Below are 15279 nucleotides of genomic sequence, written 5' to 3'. Positions count from 1 at the left end.
AGATTCTCTTCCTAAAGCGTGTAGGTTTTGTGATGGACCCAATTGGCTCAACAAGAAGGTTCACAACCTTCGCAGTTTGAGTATTCGACCAGGGTGTGTAACTCTGCTCTCCTCTTTTAGAAGTTTCCAACTACATTGGCAAGCCGGTGGGGACTTGACACAAAAACAACCTGCTTACTGTAGCTAGGAGAGAACACAGCCTTCATCTAAAGTTTACCTATTTTATGTCATTTATCACTCCAGAGCGTTATGAGCTTCCGAACGTTAATATAATTAAAAGCACTGCCGATAAATAATTATAACAAGGGCTCTTTTAGAACCTATGGGAAAGGGGCAGGGGGGAGGGGGTTGTATTCTCCTTACCACTGTGAGGACCTCTCTAACATTGTACAAAAATTAATATTGTAGGTTGTTTCCGTAAAGTTCTGCATGGCCTACAGATTGAGGTTGGGGCTACAGCTTTCCAAATTCATGGCCCCCGATTCCTACCACAATTAGATAACGTACACGAATGAAGATCAGCGATGTCATACATATCTTACCCATACAGTCTGCTATAATATAAAACAGTACTCAGTACATACAGAAAATCTTAACTTTATTTATTGCCTCACTTAACTTTCACATATAGAGGTACGCAATATCAAACCGCTTTTACGCTCAAAGGTTTAGGCCAAGGAGAGTTAAGATAGAACTCAATCTTGATAATTTTATCCATACATGTCTTAGATGTATTTCACAAAACATGATCATGCTTTAACAGGTATGACATTGCTCTCAACAATTTCAGCACAGTCATTTCCTAAAATCCGAGTGACATTAGATGATATATTTCCAGTATCCCAGCACTACTACTATTTCATATGTATCGTATTACTGTATTGGTTGGAGTGGAGGGTGGACTTTTCGGATTTGACTATATGAAGGTCCGTTTAGGGAACGTTTCAAATAGCGTTTCCAGACCAAATCTCCCTTTCAACTGTAGCTCCGATGGACATTCAAGGCTTCAGATACTTAATATAGCGTTTTATTATCCCCTAGATTGTAGATTTTGCCTGGCTGGAGTCAGTGAAATCTGGAAAGTCTCAAAATACTGTAATTAGTAAAACATAGTGAATTTGGCTACGCCTACAAGCCAATTACATACAGAAGAGTTTGATTTCTATATTTTGTTCTCAGACTCGTAAGGCTCCTCTCAAATATTGTGTTAATGTAATTAGCTGTAGTGCATAAGTACTGTGAATTATAATTCACTGACTCGAATCAGTCAAATCAACCAACTACAATGCAGGGGATAGAATTATACTGGAAACTTTGTAGTACATCTCACCTAAATACTGTCCTCTAAAATGGCAATCCTTTCTTTTCACACATGCCAGTCGGCGTTAAGGTGTTTGACACAACCCATAGTCTGATCTTCCTGTGCTCGGTATTGGAAAAAAAACCGGTTTATCTCAGCTCGCTAATGGAAGATTGTCTGGATGGAGTTTTCAAACCATTGGCAATTGCTACCGCGAATTAATACACTCAACCCGCCTCCTTAAATTCTGTGTAACCTTCCTTAGAATTGGTCTCTGCCTCTGCCAAGCTTTGTGTTGTGTAACCAAATTAGATGTAGTGTTGTCAATTAAGCTCCAGACGTACAACAGGACCTACCTCTCATCCGCATTATACCATAATGGAAGCTATCAGACTCGCTGCCTCTTTAACAGGCCTCCTCACAGCTGGTGCTCATGTTATTATGATTCTTAAGCAATATTTTTCACATCCATACATGGCCACTCTAGCACAGACCGTCCACTCTGAGATCCATGACTTCAGTTTCGCGCTCACCAAGCTGAAACCTCTGATTGACGGCACGGAGCCACTGAATTCAGCAAGAGCGATACATATAGATATCGGTCAGCTTTCTATGACAATCGCGGGATGTATGTTCACATTTTCGGTTCTTGAAAAAGAGGTGGATTCGATGAATGCCATGTTGGCAGGTGGTCGTTGAAATTGCAAGTAAGTTTCTGAGGGACCTTCTATTTTGGAATACAAAGGGCTATCGTGATCTCAAGTCCACGGTGACTACCCTCCTGATACACAATGTCTTTCATTTAGGTTACTGATTAACTTGTCAGAACATTTTTATATTCTTGCTATTTCCCATGCGTGTTAAGCTTTTGATAAACTCGACCTGGGATACACAATATTTAACGCATACTTCTACCTATGTATATATGGCACCAGAAGTGTTTGGCATATAGTCATCCGCAATTGAGGCATATATGTCCTCAAACGATAGTGCCAACATGTAGTCCTTAGGTTGTCTAGTATATAAAATTTTAACAGGCGAGAACCTATCATTTGAGGGCAATAGCGAACCTCAGTACAAGGAGAATGTATCTGTTCTGGGCTGTTGGCAGATATGATGGATTCGCGAATACAACTGGCAAATTCGCGAATGGACTTCTAGGCCCATACATCTGTAGCTGGACCAGTCTATTCGCGAATGGCCTGGGAATACTGTGGTTTTAGTAGGACAAGTAGTTCATCACTCACAACTAATAATGATTTATATCAATCCTGAATGATCTCTACAACCATTAGAAACCTCTGAAAAAACCATCGACCCTAAAGACCAAACCTAAAAAAATCACTAGCATCTTCATGATCTTTACTGAGCTTAAGAGCTCAATATTAACAATTGACGCCTGATATGTGGTATCCTGTGGTCTCTATCAGCTTCACTGACCTCTACAATTACTTATTAGAGCCCTATGAGCTCTAGTAGAGTCCAGATTATTCTCGAGTTAACCCAAAGACCCAATTCCATTACCCTTTATCCAGTCCATTCCCCAATGGACCGGTCCGGTCCCCGATGTATGGAGCAAGCAGTCCATTGGCGAATCCAGGGTATTTGCGAGACGCCCGGAACATATCGACAGAGTACTTAAACATGTTGAAGAAATACTGTGACGGGTCTATTCAGCTTTCAATACACAGGCATGAGCGGTGGTCTCCTGCGCATATAGAATGGCTCCCATTCCTAAAAGCGGTATTGATAGCTTCTCCAACGCGTCGACTAACCTCCAAATTCGCACTGGAGAGTCTTACCTTCCAAAACAGTCGTATCACGGGCCCCCATAGATGGGGAGCTGTTCTAATGGACAACACACATACGTACCTTAGAGGGAGAGGAAGGGCAAAATGGGAAAAAGTCAAACAGCTGACTGGGGGCTGTATGGGAACACTGTCGGTCATGAGAACCCCTATAGCTACCAAGAGAGGGTTACAAAGGCTTGTGGTTAAAGAGTTGACTAAAAAACACTCTTGGGAAAGATCTGATAATTACCAGCGAGAGCTCCTTACATTGATAAAATTGAAGGATGTGAGTGGCGAGCGTTCCCCATGGATATCAAGCATGACGTTTAGAACACGGATTTATTTGTTGAGTTTCTTGGATGGTTTGAGGATTCCCGCAAGATATATATTGCAATGGAGTACGTTGAGAATGGTGACCTCGCCATGTATCTTGCACAAAAGGATGAGAGTGCGAGGCAAGACGCAAGTGAGATTAGCATACAGCTTCTGGAAAGTCTTGAGTTTTTACATAAAATGGGAGTATTCCACCGTGATCTCAAGCTACAGGTTCGTCTCCTCAACCTAATTATCCTTCTTATTCTAATTAGCTAAACAACCCTATATAGAACGTATTGGTAGCCTGTAAATCACTTATTCGAGTCAAACTAGCCGATTTTGGACTGGCAAAATCAATAGATGGAACCCAGTTACGCTCAATTGTTGGAACACCTAACTACCAGGCCCCAGAGCTATTCAATCTTTTACCACCCACACTGCGCACCTCTAAACAATCAAAATTTACCACTGCAGTGGACATGTGGTCCCTAGGATGTCTCGTACACAAGATACTGGCGCTGGAAACACCTTTCCTTACCGAGGAGGACGAAACAGTTCCCAGTGGATTCGTAATTAATAGCGGTGAACTGGAGAAATGCATTGACACTCATATTTTGAGCGAATTCTGCTGCGGGCGAATTGATTTCCCGAAAAACCGCCTCAAGGCTTCCAAGGCACCCGAAAGTGCAATCGATTTTATTCAAAGATTATTGGTCCCGGATCCGAATAGAAGAATGACCGCGAGCGAGGCCTTACAGCACCGATGGCTAAGCGAAGACTGTCTCAAACGGGGAAGGGTCTGTCCCGAACTACCCGACGTCGACAGGGCAATTGATTTTGTTCTTCGAAGATTGCTGCCATCACCGGTCCAGAGTCAACGAAGAAGATCGCCGGGGCCAGTCTGGTCGGATATATATTGGCTAAGCGAGGGCTGTCTCAAACGGACAAGGGCCTGGCCCGAACTACCCTACAGGGCAGTTGATTCTGTTCTTCGAAGATTGCTGTCGCCACCACCGGTCCGGCGAGGATCGCCAAGATCAGTGGATATATATTTAAACCAACCAGGGCTATGGCTCATAGTTGAAATGTTGGAAGGTCTAAGGAAGGAGTTTCTCAGGTGTTCGTGTTCTGCGTCCGCAGGGATGTGTGGGCTTAACCAGATGTTTAGATCGCAATTATGTTCTCTCGGGGTAAACATCAGTAGTCGTACCGCGGACAATTTAGTTGAAGCATATAACAATCGGGGGGCACAGTCTAACCGGATCTATCTACCATATAACGCCTTAAAGAACATTGGCAAGCTAGAGTATAAGGCAATGGAAGCAGGTTATGAAATACTTTTTCAGACACTCTGTTTCGTTAGCACTAGACCCAGCACATTATATCGATCCCCCTCATCCCGGTCCCGCGTACGATATTTAGATATCAATGCGGAGTCGATCCTATTCGAATATGAGCTTCTCCCTAATGCCATCTTATATGTCAGTCTCTCTCTAACCTTGCTAGAATTAAGGGAGATGACTAGATCTCTTAATTGGGATGTTATGGTTGATGCGAGATCGGGGGTGTGCTCTTTGGGTCCCCGGGATTGCTTTTTCTTGATGGAAGCGGATGATATGAGGGCGATGGCAAGGACACGAGTAACATTATATTACAATACTTCATTTCGCCGATCTCCCAACGCTTAGGGGTAATCTGAGCGATACAGAAAGACCTCGAATCCTCGAGCAGATCAGCATATATTATTACCAACCCGGCAGGCCCCGCAATATATATTAATGGGTAGTGGTTAACTTGGGTATATATATACCTGGGTAACAAATGGGTAGTTTGGGTCGGATATAGAATAATATTTTCTTCGGTGGACTGGGTAAAAGGTCATTTCTTGCCCGGATAGTTGGGTAATATAGTGGGCGGAGGAATAATATGAACTATTTCTTATAAAGGGGGAATTGTTTTTGGGGAAATGCTTAGGCACTGCAGGCCGTCTCTCATATTCCCTACTGTAGAGTCTTATCTGAATTATACGTGATTACCAGCCGATAATGAGCGTGAACATAATCCAGATGATACTAAAATGTAGACACATGGTGTAGGCGATAACTCCTGTAGTAGGAAATATTAACATAATGTTTTTTAAGATTAATATTTTTATTATTTATAACTGATAGGCAGTAGTGGGGGATCAGCATTAGGAGTAGCGGCAGGCAATGGCCGTCAGAAATGTACCGTAGCTAGTAAATAATTCAGAGATAAAATATTGTATAAATCCGTTTAATAATAAATGACTAAGCCATATATTAACGGTGGTCATATAAATGACTATTTTAAACGACCCAATCACTTAGTCCCTATATAACTTTGTAACTTATAGGTCATTTATTGGTGAAGGACATACTTGTCATTTATACGGTAAACGACTTTGTCACTTATCTTATGCTCCTAAAGAAACCTATAGCAATTATTGAGGTTTAGGCTCATGAAATATCACTCAAACACCAAATCAAAATCATGTACGATGCGAAAAAGACATCTACACCCGCTGGAAGTTACCAGGGTAAAATAATTCTTGGAAGTGGAAGACCTGACCCAGCGTACCCGAAATATATAACCCGGGCCGACACAATTCGGGCGATCCATTGAGAAGCCTGGTTGGGTGTCAGATCTGGCGGGTGCAACTAGTCGAAGCTCTTTAGCTACCCGGGTATACCTATTGCAGGGCCTGCACCTCCACCAAACCAGCAAACTTTCTGGTTCTGTCGCCTTAGGACCGATGTGGGGATTAGCCCCAACTAGCCTAGATTGATAAGGGTCAGGGTTGAAGATAGGACACAGTAAACGACTAGCTTAGATACAAGGTGGCAACAGCAGTTTAGTTGTACTTAACGAGAGAGGGACTTCCCTCTATCCTCTTGTCATTAGAACGAATAGAAGTAATTACAATCAGCCTCTTGGTCATACTTCAACCGAATATGGTAGTGCTCTTCAATGTCGTCCGATACAGTTCACGTAGATGAAGAATACTAGCTGCTGGTTGATTGCGGACAGCGAATACCGAGAAACCCACTCAAACCCCACCGGAATCCAATATCAAAGTACTGATGTAGTTATCCGTTCGGTAGATTCTATCATTATTATACACTTCGTTTGTGGCCCTCATCATTCGGTCTTGGTTGGAAGCTCGTTGTTCCGAATCCCCCGGCGTCCCACTACGTATATTTTGAAAACAAGCAGCATCCACATGCACAGCAATATGCAATGGTTGAAGCCAGTATTTTTAATTGGGACCCTGTTTCAATCCCACTGAATTTAATTGAATGAGCTAGCCTGGAACAGAAGTTGGGCTCTGCCTGGCCCGACCCAAGATCTTGACCAACCGATCCTCATATTAGGTCATACACAAGAACTTCTCTTAACCTATATCTAGGCTATAAGTACACCGCGCCCTGGCCTAGCCCATCATCAAAGTCCCATGGGCCAGCCTACAGCTAGCGTACCCGAAAAAGGCCCGGGCCTTCCAGTTTTAACCAACGGCCCATTAGAGAGGGCTTGCAACTGGCTACGTACTTGTATCCACAGAAACCGCAGGGGTTCAGAGCTCAAGTTGATGCAAGACATGAACTCAAAGCCCATATACGTAAGCAATCGATTGGCTGCGCAACGGAAATGCGCCAATGTCGGACATGATATGCACTCTGTGATGAATAAAAAAGACCGAGTATCCCATGGACCGTAACCTAACGATTTGGGGACATATTTGTCCTTAATTTACCTATTGACAACAATGAGTAGGGGAAATTTCCTAACTACATTTGTCAATATCAGCCTGTTTTCGGGAGCTAGTAGAGTGACATAGATAGGTATTTTGGGACTGTTTAGAATCAATGATTTGCTCCCTCCTGGTGGCTTTATCTCTTATAGAGTAAACCCTTTTTTTCCCATACAAAAACCGGAAATTCACATATATCACAATAACTTCGCAACCACAGCCACTAAGAACTAGCTCTTTTTTATATAGTTGATTTAGGGCTATATGCTCCTGGTTTCAGAAAAACAGACCCATACAGCTGCATTCCCATTTTATATTAACCATTATTGTTTATATATTTTTATGGGAATTTTGCAGAATATGGCTCTATAGAATTTTTGGAGTAGCGTCATCATGTAATTCAGTACCGCCACAGTGCAAATAATACTTCTATGTAGTTACAATATTTTTCGTCTGTAATTTCTACTATTTTACCCCAAGGGTGAACTTCGATATATTAACTGAATAGGTATCACGGGGACCGTAGGCGATAGACTGTGGTGCCAAGGAATACAACCTCGGTAGTGACGTAGACGTAGACGTAGACGTAAAAGTATGCTTTGACTATGGACTATGGGTGGCTCTACCTGGTATGATAAACCGATTGGAGCCCTTTGACGTAGTGCGGACAAAGAATAGTATTCGTGGAATAAATACAGAGGTTGCGTAAGGAAAGAAGAGAAGAAGGAAAACAGACAAAAACACAAGACAACACCCCCTTATATATCCATCCATAATCCAACGATGACTATTACCTTCGCATAACAGAAACCAAAAGAACATAATAGAAATCCCCATTACAAATCCTAATCCCACTACACAATACCTCCTTCCCTCGTTCTAGTTTATCACCTAGCCAGAAATACCTAATTGCCGTTACAGACCACGCCCCCCTCTAAGGCCTACCTCCTGGTAGGCTTAGGCTTCCCTGGATAACGCTCATGGAATCGTTTGACAATATCAGGTGAATGCTCAAGGTCCGATAGTGGTTGCCAGGAGGCTTCATCATATCCTCTATATCGTACCAAGTACTCAAACCTTCCTCTTCGTTTCCTCAAATCCAGAATATCTTCGACTTCCCATTCTTCTTCTCCTTCGATCTCAACCGGAGGTGGTGGTAACTGTTGTTGTCCCGGTAAAGGATCCTTCCCATCAGGTGACAGTAGTGAAACATGAAATACTGGGTGAATTTTCATTGACCGGGGAAGTTCTAACTCGTAAGCGTAGGGATTAATAATGCGCTTAACACTATAAGGTCCAATACGTTTCCAGTCGAATTTCTTGGAAGGTCGTTTGGTTAGAATATGACGAGTCGATAGGAAAACTTTATCTCCTAAATGGTACCGAGGAGCTGGAGTTCGATTCCTGTTGGCTGATTCTTCTTGTATCCTTTGCGCTCGAAACATCTCTTTTTTTAGGAAATCTACTACATCCTTCATTTCTCTTGCAATACGGTTCGCTTGATCCTCAGCCGTTGTTCGACCATGTTCCAAAGGGCCAAAAGTCATTCTTGGATTTCTTCCCGAATTGGCATAGAACGGGGAGACCTTTGTTGTTTCAGAAGCATGGTTGTTTGTCGCAAATTCGGCCATTGGTAGCATTCGAGCCCAATCATCTTGTTGGTAGGAAATATAACTTCGGAGATACTGTTCCATTACGGCATTGATTCTTTCCGTTTGTCCATCTGTTTGGGGGTGAAATGCAGTAGAGAATTTTGGTGATATTTCCAACCGATTACAAAGCGACTTCTAGAATTCTGCAACGAACTGTGTTCCTCGATCAGATACAATGGTATCTGGTAGTCCATGCAGCTTCCAAACATGATCGATATATAGCTTCGCTACTTCCTTTGAATCTGCCTCTTTGGTCGTTGGTATTAGATGTCGCATTTTGGTTAGTCTATCCACCACGACCAAAATCGCATTATACCCATCACTCTCAGGAAGATCAGTCACAAAATCCATCGAGACGTCTGTCCAGGGTCCATCGGGAATTGGCATGGGGCGAAGTACTCCATAAGGTGCATTGTGTGATGCCTTGCTACGGGTACACACATTGCAATTCCTAACATACTGATCGACGAACTTCCGCATCTGTGGCCAGTAATATTCTCGACTTAGGAGCTCCAGAGTCTTCGCTCTACCCGGATGTCCTGCAGATGGTTTATCATGGTATTCTTTTAAAAGCCTTAGTCGAAGGTCATCGTCGTCTGGTACATATAGCATGCCTCGATAAAGCAGCCGACCGTTGTTGTCTTCCGTACATTCGGCAAGCGAGATTTTGTTTGAGTGGCGTATGCCATTCCGAAGCATATTGAGGACCTTGTTTGGGAAACTATCTACTTGGTAAGCTTTTGAAAATAACTCCTCTACAGTGGACGCTCCTTCAGCGGATTCATTTGACAAAGAACCCGCGAACAAACTTAGCTTAGTATCCAAATTTTTTCGCTTCAGAATCACTTGACTCTGATGCGTCAACCGTTCATCCCCCTCTTTAGGTAGGTCACCTGACCTCCTAGTTAATGCATCTGGTTTTGTTCCTTGTTTTCCTGGCCGAAATTGTATAACGAAATCGAAGTGTGAAAGAAATTCAGACCAACGGGCTTGTCGACGATTTAACAATTTTGTTGTCATAAAATATTCAAGATTTCGATGGTCGCTAAGAACTTCAATTGGAAATTGAGCTCCTTCCAGGTGATGTCGCCATTCTTCGAAACATCGTATAATTGCTAAAAGTTCTTTATCATAGATTTCGTAGTTACATTCTGCAGGAGAATGTTTTTTGGAAAAGAAAGCGACTGGATGTAGGATTCCTTCATTGTCACGTTGAGATAGGATTCCTGCTGAAACATAGTCGGATGCATCGGTTTCTATCACAATTTTTCGATCCGGATTGAAATGAGTTAATATCGGTGCCGTTATAAACATCTTTTTCAAAGTTTGAAATGCTTCCTCCCTTTCATCCGTCCATTCAAATTTAACGTTTTTCTTTGTTAAAGCTGTAAGCGGAGCAACAATTTTCGAATATCCTAGAATAAATCGTCGATAGAAATTTGCAAATCGTAGAAATACTTGAACATCACGAAGGTTTGTCGGTGTGGTCCATTCCAAAACATCGACAACTTTCTTTGGGTCCATTCTATTCCCATCCGGAGTAAGAATCAGACCAAGGTATTTTGTTTCCTGAACCATAAATTCACATTTTTCAGGTTTAAGGTGAACATGATTCTCATCAAGTACCTTTCGAACTCTTTGAATATGTTCTTTATGTTCTGATAGGGTCTCGGAATAAATGAGGATATCGTCTAAGTATGCTGTTACGAATTGATCGAGGTAGGGACGTAGAATATCATTAATCCAATGCTGAAATGTGGCAGGGGCATTAGCTAATCCAAACGGCATTACTGTATATTCGAAATGTCCATATCGAGTCCGGAACGCCGTTTTCCATTCGTCTCCTTCTGCTATCCTGATTTGATTATATCCCCATCGTAAATCCAACTTAGTATAGTATTGTGCCCTTGATAACTTAGCCAGGGTTTCTTTCAACAATGGTAATGGATATCGATTTTTAATTGTAATCGCATTTAGGCCTCGATAGTCAACACAAAGTCGAAGGGTTCCATTACTTTTCTTTACAAACAGTATGGGTGCTCCCGCTGGTGATTCACTGGCTCGAATAAATCCTTTAGGTAAATTTTCATCAAGATATTCTCGTAGTGCTTTTAACTCAATTTGAGATAATCCATATATAGGTCCATATGGTGGTCGTTTGCCTTCCTCCAATACTATCTCGATGTCATGGGATGGTCGATGTGGTGGGAGAATTGAAGCATCGTATTCCTTGAACATATGGAGATGAGGGTGAAATTCTTTCGGTACTAATTGTTCAATATCGACAGTGGATTTCTCAGTTGCTGAAACGATGATTGTATGGTGTTCCGGTAAGGGAATCGAGATACCATGAACAATAACTGCAGTTCCACTGAGTGAACAGTGTTGACAACAGCTTCCAGAGTCAAAAACAAGTAGATTTTCTTTCGGTCGAATCGTAACATCATGTCGTCGCATCCAAGGTATCCCCATTACAATTGGATAGTGTCCTAACTTCGTTACAAAACATGGCGCCGTCTCCTGATGGCCATGAATGTCTAGTAAGACATCGATAATATGGGTAATTTTTCCTGACTTAATAGGCCTTCCGTCTATAACGTCTACATGGCGAGCTATTTTAAGAGGGGTCATTGTAAGATTGTTGTGGCGTGCAAAAGATTCATCAATGAAAGTATATCCTGATGCTCCGGTATCAATAAGGGCGTAGGTAGGTATAAACGAATTTTTATTCTGTGAAATCGAACAAGTTACTACAAGTTGATTTCCATCCATTTCCTCCTCTGATACCGAAAAACCAGAAATACACATCCTAGAAAAATCCTTAAATGGTCCCTGGGCTAAGCCACCTAGTGCAGGGACAAATCTTTTGCCGACTCGTTATCGCTTCCATCATTTTCTTCCACTGTCAACGCTGCTCCTCTCATCACAGACCTCCTTGGTTGGTTTCCAGTTACCCTCGCTTGAGGACAATCCCTAACCATATGTCCAACACCTCCGCAATAGAAACATCGGCCCTCAACTAAGCGGGCATTTCTTTCGGTAGGGGAGGGGCGACGACGTCCTCCAGATAGATCCATTGGTACATCACCTCCTGGGCGGGATGAGGGATGACTTTCAGTAACAGGTGCATTGGCGACTGGGACGGGAGCACGAGGAGCAGAAACAGGATGTGGTGGAGGACGAGGGGCCGGAGTAGTAGTAGTCCAAGGTTTTTTACTTTCTCGCTTAGTTTCTGCCGCTCGGCGATGATTATCCAACCGTTGCAGAAGTATTGCACAGGCATTTACTGTTGTAGGAGTTTCATGGTGTATCATTGATTCATCGAGTTCCGCATTAATACCTTCCATCAAAGCCTCAATCCGAGAGACTTCATCCATACCCGACTCAGCAGCATACCGTTGAAACTCAGCAAAATAATCGGCGAATGTTCGATTTCGTTGACGGATGTTCCTAAGATTCCTCCTAGCCGTACGCATCCGATCGGGGTCCCCAAAAGCAGTTTCCAAAACCTCATAAAATCGTAGCATAGAGGGCAAAGCAATGCCTTCTTCACCGACGTATTGTAAAAACTGATTAGCGGCAACGCCTTCCAATCTGCTAAATGCATAGGATAGTTTAGACTGTAGTGTGGGATAGCGATCGGCATTTCCCAATAGCTTAATCTTCATTTGTTGCTTAAACAGGTGTAACCTTTCTCGATCACGATCCCCCTTGAATACCTCAGGGTCTGGAAGCTTCTCCGACCGATAGGTAGTATCTGTAATGGGTGGTACTGGGGGTGCAGGTGGAACATTATCTTCAACGGGTGCTTGCACAGGGGCGACAGCCTCAACAGGAGCCTGTTGAGCTCGGGCAGCAGCAAGATCTTGTTCAAACCTTCTTCTCGCCCTCTCGGCTTCCGCTTCTACCTCCTGTAAATCCGTTGCATATTGAGCAAGACCATGTTGGCACTGTTGGAGAAGCGCATAGGCTTCAGTTCCAACAGTATCATCGACTCGTGGATGCGCTCGAAAAAGGGCTTGGAGACTATTGCTGAGTTGTTGATAATCAATAGATGCATGTTCCGACATTGTAAACTATGGTGTTGTATTGGTTGGCGATAGAGGACGCAACCTACGTATCACGGGGACCGTAGGCGATAGACTGTGGTGCCAAGGAATACAACCTCGGTAGTGACGTAGACGTGGACGTAGACGTAAAAGTATGCTTTGACTATGGACTATGGGTGGCTCTACCTGGTATGATAAACCGATTGGAGCCCTTTGACGTAGTGCGGACAAAGAATAGTATTCGTGGAATAAATACAGAGGTTGCGTAAGGAAAGAAGAGAAGAAGGAAAACAGACAAAAACACAAGACAACACCCCCTTATATATCCATCCATAATCCAACGATGACTAATACCTTCGCATAACAGAAACCAAAAGAACATAATAGAAATCCCCATTACAAATCCTAATCCCACTACACAATACCTCCTTCCCTCGTTCTAGTTTATCACCTAGCCAGAAATACCTAATTGCCGTTACAATAGGCAATATCATTCTACATACAGATCTAAAGCATTCAAGCAAGATGGCTGCAGAATTTGTACGGGTTGGGGACTTTTTATTGCAAAAAATCACTCCTATCACCATAGTTCATCAAATAAAACAGAAAAAAGAGGGGTTTTCAATCATATTCAGATTTGTTACCACCTGTCATCCAAGCATCCTACAATACACACATTAAAAAAATCACTTTCCCCACTAAATTTTGATAGATACAGTCGAAGGGCTAACCATGATAACACAAAGGATATTGTGTGGTTGCGATTTCGAATCTTTTTACGTCGTTACGGTCCATGGGATAAGCCAGCCTGTGAAACCTTCGGTTTCGTGCTCTTCACTCCAAATCCATGGCGCTAGTATGTACTCTCATTGCGGAACCTCTCCATTGCGACTTTTGTATTCGCAACGGAGGTAAGGTAAGTATGGTACTGAAATATAATACTATAGCTATGAGAGACAAATTAAATTGCACCGATGGGATGCACCGATATCTCGGGGGTCGAGTTATAATTCCTGCTACATGACTGTAGCATGCTCCCTTATATACCTTTTGGACTAGAGCAGGTGAAACAGTTTTCAAACGGCATATCTCTGAATTGGTTCCCGCCCAGCAAGATACCAGCATCGTTCCAGGCTTCGCAATAGATATACGTACCTTACCGTCGACACGCATAAAATTTTGAGCCTTATTGGGTAGGCTTATCCAGAACGAAGGCTCACAATAGCCTTATGAATACAATAAGGTTCAGGTAAGTGTTATTTAAGCATGTTTTAAGGATGAAATAAGACTTAGAAAAGGATTTTTGTTCTGATAAGACTATTGTAAGCCTACGTTCTGGATAAGCCGACTGAATAAGGCTCAAAATTGTATGCGTGTCGACGGTAAGGTACATAATATACCCGAGTCCGAAAATGCATCGATCCAGCCCGACCCGCCAAAGCAAATTGAAGACACGACCGACCCAAGGCGATTTTCCCGAGCTTTTAGATCTAGCCCGGGTAAGCTATAGCAAGACACGGGTATGCTATATGAAATACCGCCAGGCGGAAAACCTGTAGAGAATGTGGTGACTTAGGCTCATGGAATATCACTCGATCGTGAAATTCGATCATATTTGATGCCGGAAAGATACGTGCACCCGCCGCAGATTAACCGGATAAAATGTTTCGCTCGACCTGGCCCAACTAACCCTCAAAAATTGGGGACTCGACTCAGCATAGCCATATATGCATATGTTCCAATAAAGAGATCTAGAATATTAATGACTTCAAGGACTAATACCTGGGACCACTAGAAGGCTCGAGTAGCTGTTATCATGAGCCGCGATTCGAGCTTTTCTCTTGCTCGTCTTGCGCCGGCTCGTCGACCACACTGCCTAACTGATGTAGACTGGATTGAAGAGTGAGAGATAGGCCCCGACTTCCGTAGGTACACACTGAGGTTTATTTTGAGCATGACTCGTGCTGGTCGAAGAAGAAGGGTACACCCTCTTCTAGGACGGAGATCGGAGGAGGCTAGCCTTGCTTTTCGCTACGAATATGTAGGTTGAACATGGGTTATCACTCGCTTATGCTCACCGCGAGCAAACCCCCCCCCCCCTTTCCCAGTCGACGCAGAGATTATATCTTTGATATTTATGTATCTATATGCGATATTTATCTCGTAATTTCTGTACGCACTTTGCCGTCAGCGTGATAGCAGGCGCTCATGTACGATTGTGCGTAGAGTTAGTTGATTTATTCCGGGAGCCGAATTGGTTCCTTAAATACTACAGGCCAAGAAAATAGTACAGATAATTGTAGAAAGGAAAAGAAGAAAATGAGCGACTAGACGTAAAGAAAAACAAGCTAGATCGCAGGCATTGGCGAAGCCGGTCACGTGCCCACCTGGCAAAAAACTGAAC

At 43.0% G+C, this 15279-nt stretch overlaps 5 protein-coding genes across 5 annotated transcripts; 2 read left to right on the top strand and 3 right to left on the bottom strand.

Annotated features, from left to right (window-relative positions):
- Window positions 1-1678: 1678 nt before the first annotated feature.
- On the top strand, window positions 1679-1999 carry H6S33_008187 (uncharacterized protein; the record flags this gene model as incomplete). The annotated part of the gene is made up of 1 exon (XM_044839545.1): window positions 1679-1999. The coding sequence occupies one exon, from the start codon at window positions 1679-1681 to the stop codon at window positions 1997-1999; it is 321 nt and encodes a 106-aa protein (XP_044688378.1).
- A 1484-nt stretch (window positions 2000-3483) lies between these two features.
- H6S33_008186 (uncharacterized protein) lies at window positions 3484-4387 on the top strand (the record flags this gene model as incomplete). Its single annotated transcript, XM_044839544.1, has 3 exons — window positions 3484-3636; window positions 3696-4202; window positions 4256-4387. 3 exons carry the CDS (start codon window positions 3484-3486, stop codon window positions 4385-4387), a joined length of 792 nt encoding a protein of 263 aa, XP_044688377.1.
- Window positions 4388-8115: 3728 nt separating this feature from the next.
- On the bottom strand, window positions 8116-8868 carry H6S33_008185 (uncharacterized protein; the record flags this gene model as incomplete). Its single annotated transcript, XM_044839543.1, has 1 exon — window positions 8116-8868. The coding sequence occupies one exon, from the start codon at window positions 8866-8868 to the stop codon at window positions 8116-8118; it is 753 nt and encodes a 250-aa protein (XP_044688376.1).
- Window positions 8869-8961: 93 nt separating this feature from the next.
- On the bottom strand, window positions 8962-11598 carry H6S33_008184 (uncharacterized protein; the record flags this gene model as incomplete). Its single annotated transcript, XM_044839542.1, has 1 exon — window positions 8962-11598. One exon carries the CDS (start codon window positions 11596-11598, stop codon window positions 8962-8964), a length of 2637 nt encoding a protein of 878 aa, XP_044688375.1.
- A 74-nt stretch (window positions 11599-11672) lies between these two features.
- H6S33_008183 (uncharacterized protein) lies at window positions 11673-12896 on the bottom strand (the record flags this gene model as incomplete). The annotated part of the gene is made up of 1 exon (XM_044839541.1): window positions 11673-12896. One exon carries the CDS (start codon window positions 12894-12896, stop codon window positions 11673-11675), a length of 1224 nt encoding a protein of 407 aa, XP_044688374.1.
- Between the last annotated feature and the right edge of the window lie 2383 nt (window positions 12897-15279).

Source organism: Morchella sextelata (genome assembly GCF_020137385.1).
Source record: "Morchella sextelata strain SCLS chromosome Unknown scls_25, whole genome shotgun sequence".
Classification (NCBI taxonomy): domain Eukaryota; kingdom Fungi; phylum Ascomycota; class Pezizomycetes; order Pezizales; family Morchellaceae; genus Morchella; species Morchella sextelata.
Note: the sequence above shows the minus strand (reverse complement) of the source record. Positions and strands in the feature narration are given on the sequence as shown.